Here is a 27,169-nt window from a genome sequence, read left to right as displayed (position 1 = left end):
TGTCCTCGTCCACCTATTTTTTTCTTGCCTGCTCATTTTGACCCGCCACATGTTTGAAGCAGCACAATGTTTTCCACAGCTTGACTTTTTTTCCAATGTAGCAATTTATTGGCCTTATATTTCACTTGCTTTTACGCTTGCGGGCTAATCATAACCACCTGAGCTGGCAGCTTATTTTATAGAGAAGAAAAAAAACATTTAAAAGCCGAGCTGTTCACCTTCCGCCGGGACTTACGAGGATATTCGTTGGGTTGGTTTCGCTGCATCGTAAAGCTGCCTTAATTCAACTAACAGACACTTGCGAGTTTTCCTAGCCTAGCCTAGCCTAGCCTAGCCTAGTTTAGCTCAGTTTCGCTCAGCCCTGAACTCCTAATCCCTACCGGTGCAATGAAGCACTCCGTCACGGGCTGATCCCGCTCCAACCAGCTCCAGACTTCCCGGAACCTCTGGTCAATGACCTCATCGCGCGGTTTGTACAAATGTCCGCATCGTGCCAAAGGCGAGCAATTGACAGAGAGTCGAAAACGGTCGCCCGACAACTTGCGACTGACTCGTCGGTGAGCGAGCGCGTTGCGGTTTAAGTGATGCTACTGTGCAACTGAGGATCCTTTTCCATCCGAAAGTTGCCAAGGAGTAGAATCCGGACCATACCAGTGACGTAACCAATTTAACTCTGCTGCTGTGCTTTACTTCTGGAAGATGCTGGATTATACTCCGCAGTCTCCATTTGGCTGCAGCACTGATTATAATCTTTGAGCGTGCGGCAAGAAATGACAAAATGCACATGCAATCTTTAAACCTTGACTTAATAACATGAACTATTTGACCTTAGTTTACACTGTAATCATTCGTTTGCTTTGGAGTCCACCAGCTCTACATTGTTGCAATGTCCCACAGTCTCTTCTAGGATAAAATTGTTACATTATTGGAACATTTGTGGATGCACGGCAGAAATTACAAAAATAAACACACACAACAATGTTAATTTGCCATTTGCTTTAGCTCTGCAAACTGCAGTAATATATTTCATCTGCCCTTAGTGTCCAGTTGGATAAAACCCTAGCATTTGAGGATACTTTTCAAGAAGACGTTTACCTTTGATGTCACTTTTGACGTTCATTACTCCAGACTCCACAATGGCCCGCAATCTCGTCTAGGATCAAATTGATACGTTATTGTAACAGTTTAAGATACACAACGCACAATAACATTAATGTATCCTGTGCCTTAGCTCTGGAAGCTGCAATATATTATATTTGTCCTGCCCTTAGTCTCCGCTTGGATAATGTTGTTACATTTGTGGCAAGCATGACAAAAACCAACATGCACGCTAACATTAGCATACACTTTAGCTGTAGACTCCACAGCATTACAATCCACAGTCTCCGCTTTGCTGCCACGGCTCACTTTCTGGCTGCCCTTAATCTCCTTTTCGACCGAAGCTAACGACGCTGCGTTTTGCCACCGTCCACCAGGTGGAGCAACAGTCCCAGTATATCCAGGGCTACAAGGTGATGTACCGGCTGTCACCCGAGGGGCAACCGCGCAGCGACTGGGCCACGTTCGAGGTGCGCACGCCCGGCGAGGACAGCGCCGTGGTGCCGCACCTCCGCAAGGGCGTCACGTACGAGTTCAAAGTGCGCCCCTTCTTCAACGAATTCCAGGGTACCGACAGCGATGTGAAAATCGGACGGACCCTGGAGGAAGGTGTGTGCGCGTGCGACTGTATTGTACTTACTGTGTGTGTCCATGTTTGTGTGTTTGCATTAGCGCTTTAGCGCTCGCATGCGTGCACACGCGTTTTCTTGTTTACACACTTTTATATGCGCAGCTTGCATGTGTGCGAGGAGACAACAGCTGTTCACACCAGGCAGAGTGGCGGCGGGTGTGTGGGGGGCCGAGGGGGTGTGGTGTGTGTGTGTGGGGGGGGGATTATGTTCACACACGCTACATTGAAGCATGCTCGGCCCCCGTCGACGCAGTTTTATACTCTGCAGTCTCCACTTTTACTGCAGATGCCCGCAGTCTCTTCAAGGATACATTGCCGCATTATTGTAGCATTTGAGGATGCAAGGCAAGAAATTGCAAAATTAAGCACGCCTAATTTCTTGAAGCAGCAGCATACTTTTGCTGCCCTCAGTCTCCACTGGGATATATTGTACCTAATTGCTGAGTCATTGTAGTAATTGAGATTTCGCAGCAACAAATGACAAAAATAAAGACACCTTAATTTACACTATTGCACTGCCTTTGCACAGTGTGCACAGTCTCCTTTTTCCGTGTCATTGCTGCCCTTAGTGTCCTCTTGGATAAAATTGCTAAATCATAGTAAAAATTGTAGTACACACAATAACGTTTTTATACAACACTGTGTGTATCGTTAGGCACGTAAACGGGCAAACTAATGTTAGCATGTGTATTTGTTTTTCTTATTTCTTGCTATGTATTCTCAAATGTTGCAATCAATGACATGCATGAATGTTATTTATTCGTGCCACAGAAGGAAAAATGTGGCTGCCGGCCCGCCACACTGTTTACTGGAAAGTGTTGACGTTTTTGATGTGTTTTTGTTTTTTATGGCATCTAATTGAATGCTGCCTTTGATGAAAATGACTGCTTTCACATCACGCACCGCCCACACACTCTTTTTAGCCTGCATTCGTCATGATTTTAAGTCTCCTTTGAAATGTCCTCTAATTTACTCCCAAATTAATGAACCGTCCTGTTTACTAAATGGGGATGAAAACGCGCATCTACGCTTTTGCTTTGTTTGCTAAATTGATGCGAAATCATGTGTGGGCGTGCATGACGTGAAATACGCAATAGTGCAAATGAGTAGGTACCATACCATTATTACCCCCCCCCCACCCCCCCTTTACAACATACCAGGAGTGTTAACCATCATCCTTTTTGCTATTCTTCCTTTGTTGTCTGGAAGTAGGCGAGACTAGCGCCAACTCTCAATGTAGCGCAACGGTGTGTCTAATACATCTTTCCCTCCTTTGTCTACACCCCCAACCTCCCATCAGTGCCCAGCGCGCCTCCCCGCGAGGTTACGGTGACAGAGAGCAGCGACAACGGCACCGCCATCGTGGTCTCCTGGCAACCGCCGCCGGAGGAGGAGCAGAACGGGGTGGTCCAGGAGTACAAGGTAACAACCCGTGGGGGGAGACCAGGGACACACAAGACATGCTTTTATGGCTACACAGGAAATAAATAAAGCAGAGCACACTGTTTGGAAATACTGCCATCTAGTGGAAAAAGACGAACTGTGCCAGGTAAGTGTGGGGCGAGGAAGAAATAATCTGAATAATCTCCACAGTTTTTAAAAAATAAACCCCGATCTGACATTTTGTTTTGGGAAGGTTTTTTTCTTTAAATTTTGGTAACAATTATTGATAAAAATGTAATGAATAAAACTCAAATCTAAATATTAAAAATATCTCACGTCCAAATGTTATGTATGCATGATTTTACGTAAAAAAAAAAAAAATATTCCAGTAAAAAAAAAAATATATATATTTTTTAAATATGTTCATATTTTTATTTTTAATGTAAATTAATTTTGGTAATCAAATGTCAGAAGATTTACAACCTTAATTTGGATAAGAAGGAACTGTATTAGGGAAATGTGTTGCATATTATAGAAAATATATATACAGTGTATATAATTTTCTGTGACAAAAAAGGCAACATGCATAAGAAACCTATTAGTATTATTTTTGTTGCTATTTAACATTTTTTAAAGATTAGGAAAGATTTTACTACATAAATCTATAAAGTATGTTTATAGCTCTAAACTAGTTTTGATTTGATCTCCTTGAATGATTGTTAAAAAAAAAAAAAAAAAGCAAATAGATAGCAGAGCCTTCCTTTTGTATTTAATACATAAGTAATGCTTGTGATGATGGTTGGCAAGTGTTAGCATGTTGTTAGCAGCATGTTGCTATATGTTAGAACAAACAGCATAAGCCGCTTGTACGTTCCAGCCATTTGGACTCATTTTATGGCTTACGGTTCCGGCTTTTTCACGACCCAGGAAGCGCGCGCGCATTGCGAGAGCACACCGTCTGCACGCGCATGTATGGTTCTCTTTGTGTCCCCTACATTTCGCTTAGTTGGGGGGCACACACACCCCGCCCCTTCCTTGGGCTGACAGCTCCTCCAAGCAGCTTTAATTGGCTTACAGGCCTGATTACTGACCCCCCCCCCACCCCCCCGGTTTGTTTTCCATAGGCCGAGACGTGTTATGACTACCGCGCTTTAAAACTGAGTCCTTGTTCGGAAACATAACCTTGTGTTTTGAAAACGTTCCCTGTAACACGATATCCATGCCCCGCCGAGATGTGGCTATCGTGGTCGCCACCCAAAGCAACCATTATGGATTCAATTCAGTTCCACAGACTTGTTCACCGTGACATCACTCGTACTTCCGCTAAATTGCATGGGACCAGATCTTACCTCGAATACAGAAACTCTTTCATTATGGATTGGCACAACCCAACAAAGGGGGCTGTAATGTTGTATCAATGCCACAAGATGGCAGCAAAGCTCTTGAAATAGAAGGATCATAAAGCATCAACGCAATGCTATTAGCATGCACACAATATTGAACCAATATAACACTTCGTATTAGCTATTAGCTATCTATTAGCTAGCAAAGTATGCCTGTACGGGAGTTTCTCCTTCCACATAACGTGCCTTCTGTCTCACCTGCGTTAGGTTTGGTGCTTGGGGAACGAGAGCAGGTACCACATCAACCGCACGGTGGATGCCGCCACCTTCTCCGTGCTCATTCCCAGTCTGGCTCCGGGCGTCCGTTACGGCGTGGAGGTGGCGGCCAGCACCGGGGCGGGCCCCGGGGTCAAGAGCGACGTCACCTACTTCCAACTCGGTGAGTACAAATCATCTTGGACACGCATCCCCCCTCAGCCACAAAAATATGTCGACACAAAATTTTGGGCCACGCACCAGAGGTGGCAAATTTAGGTCCAGAAAGTAAAAAAACCCTGCCACAGTTTGGCTTTAGCCCCAGGTGCTAGCTAGCTAGCTCCCTAGCAGCTAGCACCTGGGGCTAAAGTAAAACTGTGGTAGGGTTTTTACTTCCTGGACCTGGATTTGCCACTTCAGCCACACACAAATCAAAATTAGTACTACAGGCAAGCTTCTGATAATAAATAAAACATTTAAAAAGTAGCCATTTTCCTCTACTTGTGCCAATCCGCATCTTTGTTGACAATCGCACCATGTTTTTGTGGTTTTGTAAAACACAATACAGTACAGTATCTTGCATGTCTCAAAACCCAATAAAATGACAATGCTTGCGTGTTTGACCGCGTGCGGCTCAGACGCGTCGGGGCGAATGACGGCGGCGGCGGACCCCCAGAACCCCCTGTCGCAGCAGATCTCCGACGTTGTGAAGCAGCCGGCCTTCATCGCCGGCATCGGCACCGCCTGCTGGATCATCCTGCTGGTCTTCAGCATCTGGCTTTACCGGCACAGGAAGAAGCGGAACGGACTGTCCAGCAGTTACGCCGGCATACGCAAAGGTCAGTGACCGACGTGTGATGTGATGTGTAGTGTGCATGCCGGGCCTGTAGATGGCAACGTGACTTGGCAAAATTTCAGGCTGCATTTGTGTTTTCACACAGCCACAATCGGCATTGCCGTCCAAAGTAATGCCCGCCCAAAATGACACAATTTCCTGGCATATCATAACGCCTGTGTTGATTTTTATGTCAGGAAATACAACAAAATCCTTTAAATATAAAATTTTGATTTATTGATTGATTTTTTATATTTATTGTCATTACTATTTTTTAATCGCTATTATGTTGTTGTTTTTTATTGCATAAGTTACATTCACTGATTGAAAAAGAAAACTTTTATAAAGGGCATGTTCTCCATAAACTCTCATCAACAAAATATATTAGAGTGAAATTTTGTATTTTCTTTATCTTTCTATGACATTTAGGAAAACAAAAGTTTAGCTTTTTAGTAGTTATTATTATTATTATTTTCACATATGTATTTGGCATTTAACAAAAGTGTTGCTTTTAGACATTTTTTGTTTCTTTTTTTTTAAATTATTATTATTTTTTCTTTGTTCCTTTTTTTTAAAGAGCTCAGTATTGTTCATTCGGTAATGTCATCATCATTGCTCTCTTTTTTTTTTTTTTTTTTTTTTTATATAAATATACATATATATATATATACCTTTTTTTTTTTTTGTCAAATTACAAAAATAAAAATGTATTGATTGATTACATGCAGAAAAAGTAAAACAATAATATAAAGTCCAGTTTGAACAAATCAGCAAAAGCAAATTATTATTTTGAATACTCAAAGTATGTCAAATGTTTAAAAGAGTGAAGAAAGAAAAGCAGATCGTCGGCTGAGGCTTCCTCCTCGTTCGTGTTCCTCCTCGTTCGTGTTCCTCCTCCCCCTCATCTTCCTCGTCCTCATCCTCACTGTGCACTTGGACTGCATGAGGCCTCGCTCTTTGGCAAGCCGAGAGTGTTTGCAAAAGAGTCAAATTGCAGCCACATGAAGCAACAGCGCGGGGTGGGGGGGACGGATGGGGGCTCGGGCTGGTCGGGGGTTAAACCAGGACACGGATTATAATCTACGTTGTCGTTATAATGTCATATTATAGCCCAGGGTTGAAGCAATTTTCGCCTTGCTTTGTATTGTTCATCAAAGAGCATTTCTAATTGTCTCAACGACAGCATCTTCAGGTCAGATGTCTCATTTGGACTCTGCTGCAAGGCGGAAGCATAGCGCGGCCTGCAGGGCACCCAGCGCCGTTGCATCAACGCTGGCGCTCGCAGCCAGTTCAAAAGAGCCCGCGAGAAGCTGGAACGCATCTTGAAACTTTGCCGCCTTCCATGACAACACGTTAGTCGTTTGGCCCTGGCGGGGCTCAGAGACAATCTTTAAAAAATTCTTCAAATGTATTACGCATAAAAGATAAGTGTAAATAATTGGCTATTAAAAAATTAAAATAAAACATGTACAGTATGTATGTCGAACTTTACAGTTAAATTCAACTGTACTTGGTGGTTGCTGCATACCACGCTTCAATGAGACGGACGGACGGACAGACAGACTTTCTCACACACAATGAAGAGTTATTTAAAAGAATAGTGTATAATAATGTATATTTTAACATTTTTCCCTCTCCCCACAGTGCCATCCTTTACCTTCACACCAACAGGTAAACACGTGAATGTCATTTAAATGAGTTGACCCCCCAGTGGGTTCGATTGCAAACACCGGTTTGGTTTAAACTGTAAATCACATTTTGTGTTTGCAGTGGCCTACCAAAGGGGAGGAGAAGGAGTGAGCAGTGCCGGAAGGTAAGGAACGCCGAAAGATACAAACGGGGGAGCAAAGACCAAACAATAAATTGGTTAAATGAAATGGAGGTGGAAAATTAATAAAATGCAAGAGCATGTGGAAAATGTGAATATAAAAAAGACAGTAAAGACAAAATGGGTGAAAAAGAAAAAATACATATTTTAAAAACTACATTAATTAAAAAAGAAAAAAAAAGGTGGAAAAGGTCCATCTAAAATACAGGGAGACATTTTCAAGAAAACAACTGAATTAAATATGAATCAAATACAAAAATGTGGAAACAGTACGTACAAAACTATATATATATATATATGTGTGTGCGTGCGTGCGTGTGTGCAATAGCATCTAAAAAAAAAATGAATGTGCAATTTGTTTTCTTTCAAATCCTTCATAGATAGTTTCTTGAATTTTCTCTTTCAGTTTCATTTCACAGTCACTGAGAAATGAACCAAAGTTATGCCTGAATGATGATTATCTTTCTTCTCCACTCTAAATGTGGGAAGTGTCATCGTTATGTGAAGTAACTGGCGGGTTAGTACGTATTGTCTTGAACATTCTGGCAAAGGCTTCATTCAGCTGAAAAAAGGGTTGGGCAGGCTGCACTTCCCCCATCTGTTCAACAGGGGGCGTGCTTCGACTTTCTAATGCAGCAGAAAAGAGGGTGTGGAATGTGTGAAGGGGCGTCTGCTCAAGCCCACTGTGAGCGAGCCACTTAAACAGCGGAGCGCCGCATGCGAGCGACCACCAGGCTGCGCCGTTGCGTCAATGCAAAACACTGACACGCAAACACACTCGTCTTTGTATCATCGTGGGGACATTTCATTGACATGATGCATTTCCTAGTCCCGCCCCCTCACCCCCAAACATCAAAAATGATCGCCTTACCCCCATTCCTTACCCGAACCTCAACCATAACCCAATTCAAACCTAACTCTAAAACCAAGTCTTGACCCTCAAAAAGAGGGTTCCACAATTTCAAGTTGGTCCCCACAATGGTAGTTAAACCTGGAAAAACACGCCTGTATGGGCCCCACGATGTCGCAAAGACAAAAGCACACACACATTCTGTCATGTAGTGGAATGGGATATTGTACACAAGAAGACGCTGCAGGTCAAGGCTTGTGCAAAGCTGCACAAACACACACAAACACACACAAACACAAACCATAATCTCATATATTTTTGAGTCACTAATTCCAATTTGACTTATGTTTAGTTTTTCTGTAGAATCTATTCCAAAATAGGGGCTGAAAAACTCATAAAAATGTTACAACGTTTGCGCTCTTTCTGAAATATCCTGAAATGCCACAAGATGGTGCCAAAGGCCTGGCATAAAAGGAAAGTAGTCATTGGTACCAAGGAACTTGCATTACTCCTGTTTCGTAATCACACGTTTTGAGACGTGCTTCAGCAGTCGAGCGTGTTTTGTGGCGAGCAGTTTGTACATTTAGCAAGATTGCAAGTGACTTTCATCCATTTGTCTAATCCGGGTCGTCTGCTAATGCCCGCTCGAAAATGTTGTCGAGCACGCACACAATCTGTTTAGCCGGGATTGTTGTGTTTGCGTGTGCGTGTGTTGTGTGTGTGTGTGTGTGTGTGTCCAAAAGGCAAAAAAGTACTAAAGCCGGATTTGTCGTTTCCCTCTTCTCAGCCGCTGGATGAAAAAAAAAAAGTGCACATAATCTTCTGTTTGGGTTGTGATGTTACCACGCTTCATTCACAACGCCGTTGAGTTTTGTTAACCGTTTACGTGCAAGCCAGATCATAAAATGACAGAAATGAAGTTCGATTGCGACTTTTTTTTCGCACTACGTTTGTTTTACATGAAAGTATCTCGAAATATTTGCCTGCTTTCTGGCAAAGCAGACAACGTTGCGTCATTTCTGTATGACTTTTGCAATTGTTGTTTTTTTTTTTTCAACTTTTGGTAATACTGATGAGTGTTTTGAGTGAAGAACTTTGTTTTGTGAACAAAAATGTGACATTCAAGTGAGCTTCAGTTGAAGTTGACGATAAAACTTCCAATAATGCAAAGAAGTGCACTTTGCGTATTTACCTGCCTCGAGCTTAATGCTAACATTTAATGTAAGACGCCAATTGACGGGCTAATTTATTTATGCGGGTTAAAAACCAAGACTATTTATTTATTTCTTCATTTCTTCCTGTTTAATCATCAAATCAATACATATGTACTGATACTGTATATTAAAGTTTATATTAAAATATGAATAAAATATATGATACAAATGGTGGCTAAAATTACAGCAGAATAACATACATTGAAATAATAATGATAATTCTTTACATTCAATTTCATTGATGCTGTTACTGTTTGTTTTTACAAAGTACAATGCATTAAAGTGCTATTTTCCTTATTAACAAATTGCTTGGAGAGAGACGAGTGATTGGATGATTTCAGGTGTTTGTTTTGGTGTTTTTTTTCAAATGACCTTTAATTGTTCTTTTTTGTTTTTTCCCGCAGGCCGGGCCTCCTCAACATGGGCGAGTCGGCCACGCAGCCCTGGCTGGCCGACACGTGGCCCAACTCGTGCTCCAACCACAACAACTGCAGCATCAACTGCTGCGCCGCCGGCAACGGCAACAGCGACGGCAACCTGGCCACGTACAGCCGGCCCGGTACGTGCGGCACAAAAACAACAGAACACAACAGAACCGAACAAAGCCGCAAACAATAAGAGCGCGCGCGGATAAGACGACGGTGGGAGCTGCCAGGAGGAAGTAAAGTGTGATATCTGGGTTAGCTCCCCCGAGAGGTCTCTCTTATCCTGTGTGAGTCGCTCTCTCTCTCTCTCGCTCGCTCGCTCGCTCGCTCTCCCTCCACAAGCGCGACCTGCACAAAGGAAATATTAGGATTAAGAGCACGCGGCTGTGTTTGATTTCTCCCAGGCAGAAGTTGACATGTTTGCGGGCAAGAAAAGAAAGAAAAAAAAAGAGAGAGAGAGAAAAACTAGAGATGTTGCTTTGGTTCATAGCCGACTATGAATTGTGCAGGTGGAGCTATACAACATACAACAACAAAAAAACAACAAAAATAAATCATTCGTAAAATCTTAAAAGCAGCTAACAGGCTACCTAGCTTCATAGCAAGCTTCCTTGTCTATCTGTCTCGTCTGGCTGTCTGGCTTATGGGTCAGGGGTCAGGGGTGTCTGTCTATCTTGCTAGCCCGCTAGTTACCATAGTTGCCAGTAAGAAGCTAATGAGCTATTTAGCTTATAGCTAACAATCTGTCTACAATCCTGCTAGCTACTTCTTCCTCTCTCGCTCGCTCGCTCGCTCTCCCTCCACAAGCGCGACCTGCACAAAGGAAATATTAGGATTAAGAGCACGCGGCTGTGTTTGATTTCTCCCAGGCAGAAGTTGACATGTTTGCGGGCAAGAAAAGAAAGAAAAAAAAAGAGAGAGAGAGAAAAACTAGAGATGTTGCTTTGGTTCATAGCCGACTGTGAATTGTGCAGGTGGAGCTATACAACATACAACAACAAAAATAAATCATTCGTAAAATCTTAAAAGCAGCTAACAGGCTACCTAGCTTCATAGCAAGCTTCCTTGTCTATCTGTCTAGTCTGGCTGTCTGGCTTATGGGTCAGGGGTCAGGGGTGTCTGTCTATCTTGCTAGCCCGCTAGTTACCATAGTTGCCAGTAAGAAGCTAATGAGCTACCTAGCTTATAGCTAACAATCTGTCTACAATCCTGCTAGCTACTTCTTCCTCTCTCGCTCGCTCGCTCTCCCTCCACAAGCGCGACCTGCACAAAGGAAATATTAGGATTAAGAGCACGCGGCTGTGTTTGATTTCTCCCAGGCAGAAGTTGACATGTTTGCGGGCAAGAAAAGAAAGAAAAAAAAAGAGAGAGAGAGAAAAACTAGAGATGTTGCTTTGGTTCATAGCCGACTATGAATTGTGCAGGTGGAGCTATACAACATACAACAACAAAAAAACAACAAAAATAAATCATTCGTAAAATCTTAAAAGCAGCTAACAGGCTACCTAGCTTCATAGCAAGCTTCCTTGTCTATCTGTCTCGTCTGGCTGTCTGGCTTATGGGTCAGGGGTCAGGGGTGTCTGTCTATCTTGCTAGCCCGCTAGTTACCATAGTTGCCAGTAAGAAGCTAATGAGCTATTTAGCTTATAGCTAACAATCTGTCTACAATCCTGCTAGCTACTTCTTCCTCTCTCGCTCGCTCGCTCGCTCTCCCTCCACAAGCGCGACCTGCACAAAGGAAATATTAGGATTAAGAGCACGCGGCTGTGTTTGATTTCTCCCAGGCAGAAGTTGACATGTTTGCGGGCAAGAAAAGAAAGAAAAAAAAAGAGAGAGAGAGAAAAACTAGAGATGTTGCTTTGGTTCATAGCCGACTGTGAATTGTGCAGGTGGAGCTATACAACATACAACAACAAAAATAAATCATTCGTAAAATCTTAAAAGCAGCTAACAGGCTACCTAGCTTCATAGCAAGCTTCCTTGTCTATCTGTCTAGTCTGGCTGTCTGGCTTATGGGTCAGGGGTCAGGGGTGTCTGTCTATCTTGCTAGCCCGCTAGTTACCATAGTTGCCAGTAAGAAGCTAATGAGCTACCTAGCTTATAGCTAACAATCTGTCTACAATCCTGCTAGCTACTTCTTCCTCTCTCGCTCGCTCGCTCTCCCTCCACAAACGCGACCTGCACAAAGGAAATATTAGGATTAAGAGCACGCGGCTGTGTTTGATTTCTCCCAGGCAGAAGTTGACATGTTTGCGGGCAAGAAAAGAAAGAAAAAAAAGAGAGAGAGAGAAAAACTACAACATACAACAACATACAACAACAACAAAAACAACAAAAATAAATCATTCGTAAAATCTTAAAAGCAGCTAACAGGCTACCTAGCTTCATAGCAAGCAATCTTCCTTGTCTATCTGTCTCGTCTGGCTGTCTGGCTTATGGGTCAGGGGTCAGGGGTGTCTGTCTATCTTGCTAGCCCGCTAGTTACCATAGTTGCCAGTAAGAAGCTAATGAGCTACCTAGCTTATAGCTAACTATCTGTCTACAATCCTGCTAGCTACTTATTTCTACCTATCTATCTATCTATCTATCTATCTATCTATCTAAGCGCTAGCTAGCTAGCTAGCGTGCGCTTAAAAGCTTCTACCAATCTACATATGTCTTTTAATTACTTATTTGTCAGTTTATCTCATTAAAGGTCCGTATACATACACAAACATACAATAAATCCGTAAAAAGCAGCTAACAGGCTACCTAGCTTCATAGCAAGCTTCCTTGTCTATCTGTCTAGTCTGGCTCATGGGTCAGCGGTCAGGGGTGTCTGTCTATCTTGCTAGCCCGCTAGTTACCATAGTTGCTAGTAAGAAGCTAATGAGCTACCTAGCTTATAGCTAACTATCTGTCTACAATCCTGCTAGCTACTTCTTTCTACCTATCTATCTATCTATCTATCTAAGCTAGCTAGCGCGCGCTTAAAAGCTTCTACCAATCTACATATGTCTTTTAATTACTTATTTGTCAGTTTATCTCATTAAAGGTCCGTATACATACACAAACATACACTAAATCCGTAAAAAGCAGCTAACACACCAACTCGTTTGATTGTTGGTTATTTGTCCGTCGAGCTTCTATTTTTGCTTAAAAAGAGCTCGCGCAGTAGCCAGCTAGTAATTTAGCGTCAAATGCGAAGTGGTTTATTCAGTGCAAGTAATCCTTGATGTGAAATAAATGTCGCATGTGTCCACCCACATTTGACATGCTGTGACGTGCTTAACAGGAAGTACACGCCTTTTGCATGACACCTGCGTGTGCGCGTGCGTGTGACACTAAAAAAGAAATTGTAAAACAATGAGTCGATATTCCCATACGACGGCCCCCGACGTTTAGCCAATGGCGGCGCGCCTCAGTCAAGTAACCCTCCGCATGTCCTCCAGCCGACTGCATCGCCAATTACAACAGCCAGATGGACAATAAGCAGGGCGGCCTCCTGGTGCCCGAGCCGGGGGTGTACGGCGACGTGGACCTGTCCAACAAGATCAACGAGATGAAGACCTTCAACAGCCCCAACCTGAAGGACGGCCGCTTCGCCGGCGCCGGCGGCCAGCCCACGCCGTACGCCACCACGCAGCTCATCCAGTCGTCCATCATGAGCAACAGCGACAGAGCGCCCGGCGCTGGCGGGGGGGACACGAACGGCAAACACTGCTGGAAGCCCCCCGGCGGCGGCGGCGGCGGCGGCGGCCTGCAGCCCAAACAGGAACTGCAGTACAGCATCATGGAGCAAAACAAGCTGAACAAGGGTGAGTGTGCCGAGAGGCGCCCTCGCCAGGAGCCGGGTGGCCCCCGAAGTCCTCGTGGTCGCCATCAGCCTCCTCATCCTCCTCCTCATCCTCCTCCTTCTTCTTCTTCAGTCTTTCCAAGTCCATCCGTGCCTCATCCTGACGCCAACCGCGTTTCTTTCAGCCTTTGTGTGTGTTTGTGTGTGTGTGTGGAATTCATCTAACCCAGGGGTGTCCAATGTCTGACCCGTGGGCTATTTGCGGACCGCCATTCCGTTAAAAGCTTTTTTTTCCCTCCTAACGTTGATCTTGTGACCTCGTGGCAAAATGTTTGGACCCCCCCCTAATCTAACCCTTCGTCATCCTCTCATCTCTTCTGCTGCTCCACTTCTGGATCATCTGCAAGGCTCATCTTCAGCATCACATTTGCAAAAGGAAAAGACGACATTTGGTGCCGTTTTGGGCCTCTTTTTTTTTCTCTCTCCGTTTGCATGTTCAAACAACTCAAATGAATTGCCTAGCATGAATTGCTAACGCTACTAACATGCTGAAACGTGTCTACTCAGGCTGCCATTTTTTTTAAAATGTCTTTATTTGTCACATTTCTGGTGGCGGCGTGGCTCAGTGGTAGAGTGGTTGTCTCCCAACCCAGAGGTTGTGGGTTCGATCCCATGCCATTTGTGACCACGTTGACGTGTCCTTGAGCAAGGCACTGAACCCCCAGTTGCTCTTGATGCTGTGTCATCAGTCGTAACATGTAAAGCGCTTTGAGGTGAATATAAATCAAGTACTATTGCGGAAAGATACTTTTTTTTGTTGCCCTCTTTCACATTGCCACGAATTGAAAGCAAAAAAAATGTGGAAATGGGAATTAGTAACGATAACGGCAATATCGCGATATTAAAAGTACCACAATATCGTCGTCGTCATGTCACAATATAAAAAACAGCACAGCTGTTAAAAGGGCCATTTGTGCAGTTCTAGCACCCTCTGGTGGTTAGTTTATTAGTGCAGTTTCACTTGAATTAGGAATGTTTTGGCAACTGCAGCGGTTATCACTCCTATAAATCAGTCATGCAAGCAAAATTTTTCAACATCTCCGCCCAACTATGCATTGCTTTTGGCCCGCTTCAGCCAAACGCAACATTGTGAACGACATAGACCATGATGCTTTGCACCGCTGAGCCGATAGGAGCACATGGCAATGAAATTGCCACGCCTATTTCCCCCTCATTGCTCTTATGTACAAAAACATTTTCAGGTACATTTTCCCCAATATGAGCTTTTTCTTTATTGATGTATTTTATATTTACAATAAAGTGAGCTTTTACACATGACATCACCAACCGCCCCACAGTATCGTGATCATTATCGTACCGTGAGGTTCATATCGGGATATTTATCGTATTGTGACGTTTGGATATCGTTGTGGGCAGCGGTCAAGACATGCTAGCAGTTTTGAACATCCAAACTTGACTCAAGATTGTAAATGCTGGACAGATTCAACTTTCTGCTCCCAACAATTGAACCCGATTATCGACAGATACGTTCTGCGTGGGTACGGCTCGATAACGGCCCCCGCTCCAAAATGTTGCTCAACTTTGGGGACCGACCTCATGTCATTGTGCCGTCAACCTTCCCGGCAGTGTCCGCATGCCCAATACGTCTCTGTGTCGTCGGTCTTTAGGAAAACTTTTTGCTGACCCCCCCCCCCTCCCTTTTGCCGAATCAGATCGCTACAGAGGCGGCGACGCCCCCATGGCGCCGGCCACCATCCCCTACAACCACACCCACGACAGCCACATGACCGGCGGATCTTACAACAGCTCGGACCGAGGCAGCAGCAGCACCTCGGGTAAGATCACAATTTCAGCCGCGACCATGAAATGAACTGGATCGGCGCCATTTTTACGTCTCAAATTCAGGGCTCTGCTGCAAATGGAATCAAATGCTTCCTCGAACCAGCGGTCAGCCAACCACCAGGGGGCGAACCTATGATTAAGCTGCCTAAATAACAAGCGAGAGAAGAAAGTACAAAAATAAAAAGTAGTATTCAAGTGTACTCGTTAAATGTGTTTTTTTGCTGCTCCACTGTAAATTTCAATAACAACTTTATTGATGCACAACCACCAGTAGGTGGCATCGATGCCTCATTTCAGACATGAGATCGGCAGTTTGTGAGTCCACTTGTTCTTTTTTCAAAGAACGAAAAAGGCAAGCAAAATGCAAATATTTTAGCCAATTAAAAATAATAACAATGATAATAATAGTTGTTATATTTTTCAAGTCCTACCGCTAATATGGACCCCTCGTACCAGCGTCAAACATGAAAGGAATCTTCATCTATGGACTTCTCTTTGATTTTGTTCTTTGTAAGTCATTGCATCGTTTGCACTGATTTCACTTTTATTTCCTGTTAATTGGCTTTGCTTTAATTGAGGAAGTGCCGCTTAATTGTGTCGAGGGGCCCCTGCGGCGTCTTCTCGGGGACGAGGACAAATGGCGACGCCATGCAAGGCTGCCGCCCTTAATGCCGCGTCGCCATCCTGATATTGCATTTCGAGTTGCCGTCATTAAGGCCTCGCAGCTCATTGGCTCACGCGCTCGCTATTAATTGGACGCTTTTTGGTCTTGTTTTTTTCTGCAGCATTTCCGTTTACTGCCAGGGGGGGGCAACGTCTGCCTTTATTGCACTTCCCATTACTGAAGCCCTGAAAGGCACGTGGACGCATTTCAACAAAGTCTGAGCGTTATTCATGCATTTATTCTGCGGCCAATTCACGCTCTGTTCGTTTTCTGTCAATCATTTGGCATTCAGCACAAGGTGGTTGCAAAATATGCTCTCTTGGAATCGTTGTTTGGGATTATTCTTCCCGCCAGTGAATTGCAATTTTGGCAAGCATGTGTCCCCCAACACTATCTCCCCAAAACTCACTTAGCGCCCTTTGGAAGCTCAAAAAAAAATATATATATATATTTTTTTTTAAATCAGCCCGTCACCAGTTTCATCAATTGACAGGAAATTTGATGAACAGGATGCACGAAAACATGTAACAGGAAATGTGAGGAGTCATTTTACAGTCACATGATCCCCACAAATGAGTGACATTAAATTGCCAAGCTTTGCTGCCGATGCCATCTTATGTGGGCGGAGCCTGTCATTAAAGATTGACCACAATTATGGATCATTTGAAATTGAACAATGGCTCCAAACGATTACTCGATTATTAAAATGGCTGTTGATTAATTTGATAATTTATTAATTTTGACTAGTGCTGCGACTGTCAATTTTTTTAGAATCGATTAATCTATCGATTATTCAATCGATTAATCAACTCATCGGATTCATTTTAATTTTGCATTTTTCTCCGATTACTGTTTATTAACCGGTGATTAATGTTTATTTCATTCTTCCTATTCATATAGTGATTTAAAAAATAATAATTTAGAGCTAAAAAGTAAAAACTGGTGTTTGCAAATGTCTAATTTTGATTAAACACAGAAGCTATTCAGTCATCTTTAATGAAAGACTATATAAATCAGTGAACAATTAAAATGACTGTTGATATGCTGAAAATCAGAGGATTTGGACAATTAAAAAAAAATAAAAATGGCTCTAAACGATTACTCGATTATTAAAATAGTTGTTGATTAATTTGATCATTAATTACTTGTTGATTAATCAATTAATTTTGACAGCTCCACAACGAATTTAATCTTCTTAATCTTTATAACAGTTCAGAACATTATTTGTTTTGTTTAAAAAAAAAAAAAAAAAAAGGGGGTGTTTGCAAAATATCACGCAGCATGCCACAAACGGCCCCTACCGAGTCCACGGGTTTCAGACCTTTGATTTAAAGTCTTAATTGGACCAAAGGTGCATCTTTTTGAAACGTGGGAGGAAATACTCAAAGCTGCGAAGCCGCACATGTCGTTTTGCCGATCCATTTTGAGGACATGCCGTGAAAAAGGGGCGGCGCGAGAGCCCATTCAATGTTTCAATGTTGTTGTTGTGGAGCAGGCAGTCAGGGTCAGAAGAAGGGAACGCGCACCCCCAAGCTGGCCAAACAGAGCACAATGAATTGGGCCGACCTGCTGCCTCCCCCGCCCGCCAACCCGCCCCCGTCGCGGAACGCCGACGACTACTCGCTGTCAATGGAAGAAAGGTATGACAGGTACGATGTGCCCGAGGGTGGGGGGGAGGGGGGGTTTAATCCGTGTCAAACCTTGATGGAGGGATGCCATGAATATTTAGCACATGTTTCCCCGTGTGGAAAAACACGGGCGTCTGCGGCAAATGATGTGGAAATAATGAGGCTTCACTTCCCTCCCGGTGGTTGGCAGCTGCGAGGCAGACATGCAGTGCTCCCTGCCGCCCTCTCACATGTACCTGCAGCCCGACGAGCTGGAGGAGGAGGAGGAGGAGGAGATGGAGATGGAGCGGGGGCCCACCCCTCCCGTCCGCGGCACCGCCTCCTCGCCCGCCGCCGTGTCCTACAGCCACCAGTCCACCGCCACGCTCACGCCCTCGCCGCAGGAGGAGATGACGGCCATGCTGCAGGAGTCGCCCGACGGCCACCAGCGCAGGTACGCACGCTTCACAAAATTGCACTGGTTGTTTCTTTGTTTTTACTTTTTTTACACTTGGCTGTTTGTAACTTACCGGTAGTTGTTGTAAAAACGTTTTATACATGATTGTTTTTAATTTTGTGTTTTTCCCCAAATTTAAAAAAAACAACGTTTTTATACTTAGTTGTTTTTTGTGCAACTTTTTTTATACTTGTTTTTTTTCAACTTAGTTGGGGGGTTTTCTCAACTTTTTTTTTTTAACTTTTTTTTATACTAGGTTGTTTTTAACTTAGTTTTTGTTTTTTTGCTTAGTTAAAAAAAAAACTTTTTTATACTTGGTTGTTTTTAACAGTTGTTTTTTTCCCAACTTTTTTTATTCTTGGTTGTTTGTAACTTACTGGTAGTTGTTGTTGTTGTTTTCAAATTTAAACAATATTTTTTTTATACATGGTTGTTTTTAATTTAGTTGTTTTTCCCCAAACTTAAAAAAAAAAAATTTTTTACTTGATTGTTTTTAACTTAGTTGGGAGGTTTTCTCAACTTTTTTTTTTTAAACTTATTTTTATACTAGGTTGTTTTTTTTGCTTAGTTAAAAAAAAAAATTATACTTTAATATTTTTTCCAACTTTTTTTTATTCTTGATTGTTTTTAACTTAGTTTTTTTTTCTCCTTAGCTTTATTTTTTAATACTTGGTTGTTTTTAACTTGACAGCAATAATCTGTTCTGTTTTAAAAATTGTTGCTCGGAATCAATTCTTTTGTCTCCCAGTCCATGTTTGACGTTGAAATCCACACGACAGACGTCTTCTGTCTTTTTGGGCATGACTGAGACTATTTTGTAGGTAATTTCTACCAAACTTCATATTGCCAAAGCGGGTTTTATGGCAAATGATCAAACTGAAACTTTTCAAATTCGTTAACAATCCTACAAAATATTTGGCATTAGTCTTTGGGAACGGCCTTAAAATGGCCACTTGAAACCAAAATGGCTGAATAAATACCAGGCATCACTTGTTGAGACTTTCTTGTGGCTTGACTCAGGATAAGCACGCCTACCAAATGTATTGACGTTGTAAGTAACGGAATTTAGGGTTTGCATTTTGGGTTATGTTTTGTGATTCATAGCAAAATATCCAACTTGTCACCGTGTTCTGCTCACGAGCAATGACAAAAAGTTAAATCTTTCACAATTTAGCATCTTCCATCCGTCAAGTTTTACGAGTTTCGAATTTGGCCACCGTCAGCCAAAATCTGTCTTTGAAGGACATCCAGAAATGGCCCACATGATTCAAATGGAAACTTCAAAACAAAATGGCCGACTTCCTGAGACCGTGTTTTTACATTTCATTTTGCTAAATGAAACTAGTTTTGAGTTTTTGGGAGAGGAAAAAAAAAAGTCCTCAGCCCAGAGAAGAATTTGGGTCCTCAAGTTGTCCCCATCCTGAACTGGCCCCTCCTTTTTTGTCTTCCAAGGCGCCATGCTGTGAGCCCGCCGGCCCCTCCCCGGCCCCTCTCGCCTTCGCACGCGTACGGCTACACGGATACCGACGGCATGGAGGAGGAGATACCCGAGGAAGACGAGGACACGGACGCCGAGGCGGCCGAGACGCACTACCACCACACCCACCCCCACGCGCACCCCCAACACCCGCAGATGCACCCGCGCCGGCTGCTGCTGCGGGGCATGGAGCAGACGCCGGCGTCCAGCATGGGCGACCTGGAGAGCTCGGCGACGGGCTCCATGATCAACGGCTGGGGCTCCGCCTCCGAGGAAGATAATGTCTCCTCGGGGAGGTCCAGCGCCGTCAGCTCGTCCGACGGCTCCTTCTTCACCGACGCCGACTTTGCGCAGGCCGTGGCGGCCGCCGCCGAGTACTCGGCCCTGCGGGTGGCCAAGCATCCCGCCATGCCAGACCATGAAGGTGCGGCGCTGTCGGGTAGGTTTTCAGCCGGGTCGGTCGAGGTCAGGTTGGCCGCACGCATGTGGAAGACCAAAACTGCCGCAACTCGAGTCCAAAACACGACAGATGGACCAACGCGGCACGTTTATTATAATCGGCAGATTTCTTGATGACCTGGTTTATCTGTTTGACGTCAAATTGGTCGATAATTGCCAATAATTAATGGCCACCGATATTATCGTGCATCCCTAATTTGTATATTTATTTCCACATTTATTTTTGTTTTTTTATTATCTTGTTTTTTGTATCAAAAAAAAAAAAGACATTATTTTTTGTTGTTTTTATTTCCATTGAATTTTTGCATTAAATTTTTTAATTATATGTTGATATCCATTTTTATTTTCACTTTTATTCTTTCTTTTTTTTTTTTTAATCTTTATTCTTGTTTTTATTTTTAAGTTTGTCCGTTTCGGTCCTTCATACACAGACGCGACGTCCGTGACATAAGCCGTGCTCCTGCTCCTGCTCTACTTTTGTTTTAGTTTTTGTTTTTGTTTGTTTTCCCCTCAGCGCGGAAATACCAAATCAACCCGCCGGGCCACCGACCCGGCAGCCCGGTGTCCACGGACGGCAGCGTGAACATGGCGGCGGTGCACAGGCGGCCTCCCAAGAAGCAGAAGCAACACCCGACAGCGGCGAACCAGAGACGCGACGCCTACAATGAAGGTCGGGCACGATTTCTGATCACCGCGATTGGAAAACAATACAAGTTACGAGCCATGACTTGATTTTGTTGTTGTTGTTGTTGCAAACGAGAGTTTTGAGTATGAGCAAGCTTCCGATATGCTGCTGAACAATTCAATTCTTTTTACTATTAGTGGTGGTTGTGGTGGTGTCGATTTTTTTTTTTTTACAGTGTAGACGGCGTGGAAATTAGTATTACAGTGCTATTGGTGCTAACGGTGTAGCTAGCTCGACTCTTCGTGAAACTCATCAGAAACATAAAACCACATCGTAAAATGTCGGTAAATAATCAAGTTTTAGCACACGTTTGCTCCTTCTTCCTGACTTTGCTTGTTGCTAGGCAGAATTCGGATTTGTTGCGGATAGGCCAGTGAGAAAATGGCATTGTCAGCCCCGCCCACATTGTGAAGTTTTAAATATTCCAATCCGTTTGGTCGACTTTTTGTTGTTTTTTAAAATGATGATTGATTCTGCTTCTTGTTGTTGTCGAACCCAAGCCTTTGAGTTCCTGCTTTCCAAAGTCTGCTTTTCTTCTTCATGCAAAGTGCGGCGTGCCGGTGAAGGCCCGATTACGGCATGAAAGTGGCGCGCCGTGTGAAGTGGTGCGAATGCATCGGCGCACACTCGATGCGGGCGGATGCGGGCGGATGCGGTCGGATGCGGTCGGATGTGTGCTGCTGGCCGTCCTCTTTCGTGTCCGCTTGAGTGTTGGACGCACGTGACGGCGACATTTAATATCCAGCTCACCCAGAGCCGGTGGAGCGGCTATATATTCAACACCCCCCCGCGCTCCCCGCCCGCCCCTCCCACCGTGGGCTTCCGCTTCCTCCTTCTCCGTCCTTCTCTTTCTCCGTCTTTGTTGGAGCGGCGCCGGCTCGGGCCTGACAGCTCGCTCGGTCCGTCCGTCCGTCCGTTTGTCCTCCTGCTGATTATATTTGATCTGAATGGATTGTTTTTCATTTGGAGGTTATTGCCTACACGTCCCCCCCGTCCCCCTCGACCCCTCCCCCCCCGTCCCCCTCGACCCCTCCCCCATCTTGTCTCTCGCTGCAGCCCCTCGGTCCTGTATGAGCTGCATGGCCGGAAGTTTTTTTTCTTGATTCGTTTAATGGACGTTTTTTAACTTGACGACTGTGGAAAAAAAACATGATGAGGTTAATTGTGTTTGGCACATTGTGCAGCTTTAATTCTTATCATTATTATATGAAACAATTTCCATTTATTTTGCTCCAGACAGATGTTGTACCAAAAAGACACATTAACGGGTGTATTTCTTCTAATTATTTTGGTATCTGGATACTTGGGTTGTATTTTCTCACATATCTCAATGTTTTTACTCGGCCAGACTAAGAATATTCTCCCATATAAGCATCTTAAATTGATTAAAAGTAAGGGTCGTAAACATCTCAGCTTTAATTATTATTCTTTTTTTTACGACATTATGGATCCAATATATTCTTGTTTTGTTTTTTTGTCTTTCCGGACTGAAGATATTCTCCCATAAAGACACATTAAACTGATTGGAAACAAAAGGGGGACATGCCTGTGACACTCAGCTTTAATTCTTATTATTCATGCGTATAGGATCCAATGTACATCCCTGTAATTTTCCATGTTTTTATTTTATATTTTATTTTATTTGAGAATATTCCTCCATATTAAATGGCTTTAAATCAGGAAGGGGAAAACACCTGACTCTTAACTTTAATTCATATTCTTTTTTTATTATAGCTTTTACATTACAAGATGAATCTCTTCCTGTATTTCTTACGCTCCAAACTCTCTCATGAAGACACATTAAATTGATTAAAAACATTAGAGACAAAAAAATAAAAGCACACACGCCTTTAATTCTTATTATTAGAAATGCTTTCACATCACAAGATCCAATATTTATTCCTGTGCACGCGTCGCAATCATTTTATTTGCTCCAGACTTCGAATCGTTTCCCATAAAGAGGTATTAAATTGATGAAAACACCCTTCGCCTCTGCCGCCAACTTGCTCCGCCCCTTTGACCTCCTCATTTTGTTCTTGTTTGCACAGTCCATGTGGAAGAAAAGCATAATATAGCCCACTACCACCCCCCCCCACCCCCCCCCCCCCCCCCCCGCGCTTGACTCCTTTTGTCACAAATGTTAACTTTGGATTTCTTGGAATTTTTTGTGTGTCAAGTGCATCCGTAATGTGTTTTTACTTCCTGTGTTTCTGCCGCAGATCTCCCGCCGCCACCCATCCCTCCGCCAGCGGTGCTTAAGTCCCCCACGCATCCCTCCAAAGAGGGCCGGGGGGTGGTCTCGCCCAAATCGGGAGACAAGAGAGGGGCGGCGGCCGCGGTGACCGGGGGCTTCCGACCCAAAGACGGCTCGGACCCCAGAACCGGCTCGTCGGAACGCAGGGAGGCCCAGGACAGACAAAGAGCGCAGGGGGGCAAAGGCGGCCACAGGGGGCGCCAACAAGCAGGTACGGCACATAAAAACACAGGAAGTCGGCCATTTTGGATTGAATGTTGACAACTTGTTAGAGATAGACCGATATGGTTTTTTCAGGGCCGATGCCGATTATTAGTAGTCGCTGGATAACCGATAGTTGGAGCCGCTATTCATTTTCACTAAAAGGGAAAATATATCAACTCCAGGGAATTTCAAAGCATATGTTTATTGAGCAACTTTTAGGGTTTGTAAAATATTGGACTTTTTTTTTAATCTTAGTTAATAAACATCTTTGTTTTAAAAATCTAACAAAAAGTTCCAGCATCTCCCAGCGGCAGAAGCATGTTTTCAAAAGTTAAATAAAAACCGAAAACAATTGTTTTCTACAGTAAATAAAATATATTAATTAGTATAAAATTTTTACTTATCTTATTTTTTAAAACAGAAGGTGCAGAGTTCCCAGTAAAATATATATTTTTAATTAGTTCTTAAAGTCAACTTTTTTTTTTTTTTTTTTTTTTTATGAATCGGCCATGATGACTTCAAAATGGCCGATGCCGATGTTCGTCAAAATGCTGAATATCGGCGCCGATAATCGGTCCATCCCTACTTGCTATCATACCCAAAACTCGCAGGGTTGGGTAATTTTTATTTATTTTTCTCATAATTTCTTTCATGAATAAAACAAAAACGAAGCCAAACGTGAGGAAGTCGGCCATTTTGCTTTGCGGATGCCCAGTTCCACTGGCTTAAAAGACAAAGATGAACTCATCGCGCGTCGATTTCGTCCGATTTCTCCCGAATTTGAACCCCATCTGCTCAACAGATGGCTGATGCCAAGTTGTGAACGTGTCATTATTGTCTTTGGCCAGAAAATGGCCGTGAAGTTCGCCGTTGCTCCCGCGTGACGGTGACCGTTTGTGCCCGTAGGTACGGAGGACATCTTGCCCTACAGCCGGCCGCAGTTTCCCGCGGTCAACAGCCCGCGAGACCCGAGCTCCTCCAGCTCCATGTCCTCCAGGGGCTCGGGGGGGCGGCGGAGAGGCGACGCCGGCCACAGGAACCCGGCCGACGTGAGCCTCGGCAGCGCCGCCGCTTTCCAAACAGGAAATGAAGAGCTTGAGGTACAAAATATTGGATTGCCATCAAAAATTGCGCCGCGCTGACATCATTGTTTTGCTTTTTTTTTTGTCCAGATGCTGGAAAGCTGAAGAAGATGAAAAGGATGATTTGATTAGATTTTTGCAGAGCACCCTTGTTTAGTTGTTTTATTGATCTCAGTATTTGTCCGCCATTTGTCCGCCGCCGCTCATCCCGCCGTTTCTTTCCATCCAGGAAACGTCTCGGATGTCTTCTTTTTTTTGCTTCTTTTTTATCACACCGGTGGGAAGTTACGGAAATCAAAGAACGGTGCGATCAAGTGGGCCGCAAGGATATTTATGTTGAATTCAAATGCAATATGGAGTGAAGTCTTGGGAGAGAAAAAAAAAAAAAGGCTCCCGAGCTTTTTTTTCATGGAGTCGAGTCGGCGCCGCACGTTACTGTAAGATGCAAGCAGAGAGGGCGGGACTTCCAGTGTGTAAATATACGTACGGTATGTCAAATGTGTCGTCCCATTGTGGTACCTCAGTTTGTCTTCCCCATTTTGTTTTAATACAAATCCTAATTTTATTATGCCAGTAAATATAAATATTTGATCATTTCCATCCATCTTTGTAAATTGCAATATGCTTTCGCAACCCCAAGAGTGGGCCACTTTGGGATTCGTCCTTTTTTTGGGGGGGGGCGGGGTGTTTTTTTGTTTTTTTGTAATGCACTGTTATGTTTTGTGTTGTCGTCAATGTTATTTTTTGTTTGTTTTTGTTCTACATTGGTTTTAAAAGCACAATCACTAAATTTTATTTTAAACCATTTTTATCTATTAACCTTTTTGTCTTACCGGCAGGAAAATGCAGGTACGGGCTAAAAAGTCTAGTTAATCCTGATGATGATGATGATGATGATGATGATGATGATGATGATGATGATGATGATGATGATGATGAGGTTAGCGTCTCCCTTTCCGGTTCTCAAGTGACGAGGGGGGGGGGAAAAGGACAGTTCATGTAAGTCACAGCTGCAATGTAAATATTTGTGTGGCATTGACGGTAATATCAGCGATTGCACATGAAACTGAGAAGAAGAAAAAAAAAAGCGTCCGTTTGTTGACGAAATGCACTTAAAAGAATGTCGAGTCAACTTTGAGGCACGAGAGGGACGATCTGGAGACGATGAAGAGTTTCTTTGGTGGACAAAACAGGCGATGAAGGCCCGTCCGTCTTTTTCAAGGGAGCAAAAAGGGCGCTGCTGTTGTTCATTCATCGGACATCTGCAAACATTTGTTTCATAACGCAAAAAAAGAAAACAAAAAAATGGATGAATAATAAAAGAAAAAATCAAACTGATGTGTGTGTACTTTTTGTCATTTGTTCATCGAGATGTAATAAATGTGGTCATTCAAGCAAGATATATATTTTTTTATTTCTTAAGTATATATATCGGTTTTTTTTATAATTGTATATTTTATGGCCAATTTGTTTTTTTTCTTCTAAAAGTTGTGCAATATTTTGACACACTCACAATTTGCCATTTATTAATTATTCTAGAACAGATTTTTGGGCTGATGGGTCTTTTTTTGGTCGTATGTTGTATAGTATCGTATATTGTTTGCTCGTTTGAGCCGCACATCGATCATGTTGCCGTTCTATTTTTCCAATTTGCTCAACAAATGAACAGAGGCGGCCAATCCAGGTCCAAAAGGTAAAAACCCTGCCACACTTTGACTTTAGCGCCTTGCGCTAGCTCCCTAGCAAGTAAGCTAGCTAGGGAGCTAGCTAATGATGAGTTATTAACATTGTTTTTCAGTTTTAATTTATATTTTAGCCGTTTTGGATTTAGTTATAGCAGTATGGCTCAATGAATAGAATTGTATTCTTATCTGTGTTACTTTCATGAGAAGGGCAACGAGTTCATACATTCATTCGCTATCTCTAAATGGGAGGGCCGGTCTCTATTGGTCGGAAGGGAGTCAGGCTTATTATTATTGTATTTTTTCTAATCTGATTTATACCCATGGGAACAGATTCTCTTGTATTCACTGAGTTGTAAACAAATGTACTGTGGGCTGATGGGAGGAGACTTTTCGTATTCTCCCACTTTTGTATAAGTATTGATGCCCCACGTTGGACGAGACAGACAACCTGATAGAACACGGCTTCAGTGTCATCAGCCTTTTGTCCTCAGAAGCTTCTGATAATTATTTACCTTTGCAAAGGGACTTCTTCACCAGGATCTCACCATTCAGTTAATTGAACACGCAAAGAGTACAATACTTAATATTGTCTACTCTAACACTAGCTAGCACCTGGAGCTAAAGTCGAACTGTGGCAGGGTTTTTATTTTCTGGACCTGGATTTGCCACCTCTGCAAACTAAATCCTAAAACTCAAAACGTAATCATGGTTGCAGCCCTCTCGAAGATATCGGCATCGTGAGGTCACTCAATTGTGCGCGAGCGCGAGTGCACGAAAATAACCGCACTTCCAAAAACCAGCTTAAAAGCGCAACTTTGCACGTTAACAGGCAAGACTTGTCAAGTCGTGTCGCTGGTGTGAAGTCATGGAAGTATTTTTGAGACTTGTCATCAAGGTCCTGGCGGTCCCGGTCCAGTCCTGAGCACCAGACGGAGGATGCCAGTCCAGCTCAGCTCGGAGAAGATCTCTGCAGAAAAGCATCCGAGTGCACGCGACCATCTGCTGCGAGGCCGCACTTCCTCTTTACGTCCTTATGTTACCGAGTCTGTTTGGAGGCTTTCCTTTTGGCCGGTTTCGTCTCGGATTCTTCACAAG

At 43.4% G+C, this 27,169-nt stretch overlaps 1 protein-coding gene across 9 annotated transcripts in view; it reads left to right on the top strand.

Annotated features, from left to right (window-relative positions):
- robo1 (roundabout, axon guidance receptor, homolog 1 (Drosophila)) overlaps positions 1–25,727 on the top strand; it is a 247,561-nt gene extending 221,834 nt beyond the window's left edge. For 7 of the 9 annotated variants that reach the window (XM_086080351.1, XM_086080346.1, XM_086080354.1 and 4 more), the window contains 16 exons: positions 1,476–1,707; positions 3,030–3,151; positions 4,723–4,894; positions 5,349–5,549; positions 7,190–7,216; positions 7,316–7,358; positions 9,842–9,996; positions 13,294–13,659; positions 15,371–15,493; positions 17,660–17,813; positions 17,983–18,225; positions 19,681–20,144; positions 20,679–20,834; positions 23,069–23,314; positions 24,214–24,407; positions 24,480–25,727. In XM_086080351.1, the coding sequence (XP_085936477.1) occupies positions 1,476–1,707; positions 3,030–3,151; positions 4,723–4,894; positions 5,349–5,549; positions 7,190–7,216; positions 7,316–7,358; positions 9,842–9,996; positions 13,294–13,659; positions 15,371–15,493; positions 17,660–17,813; positions 17,983–18,225; positions 19,681–20,144; positions 20,679–20,834; positions 23,069–23,314; positions 24,214–24,407; positions 24,480–24,494 (2,913 nt within the window). In that variant the 3' untranslated portion in view covers positions 24,495–25,727. The remainder of the gene's footprint in view (positions 1–1,475; positions 1,708–3,029; positions 3,152–4,722; positions 4,895–5,348; positions 5,550–7,189; positions 7,217–7,315; positions 7,359–9,841; positions 9,997–13,293; positions 13,660–15,370; positions 15,494–17,659; positions 17,814–17,982; positions 18,226–19,680; positions 20,145–20,678; positions 20,835–23,068; positions 23,315–24,213; positions 24,408–24,479) is intronic. The other 2 variants (XM_086080348.1, XM_086080347.1) reach the window with 2 other exon arrangements.
- Positions 25,728–27,169: the final 1,442 nt, after the last annotated feature.

Source organism: Leptonotus elevatus, chromosome 7 (assembly GCF_054856555.1).
Source record: "Leptonotus elevatus isolate MCC_2025b chromosome 7, RoL_Lele_1.0, whole genome shotgun sequence".
NCBI classification, from domain to species: domain Eukaryota; kingdom Metazoa; phylum Chordata; class Actinopteri; order Syngnathiformes; family Syngnathidae; genus Leptonotus; species Leptonotus elevatus.
This window is presented reverse-complemented; position numbering and strand designations above follow the sequence as displayed.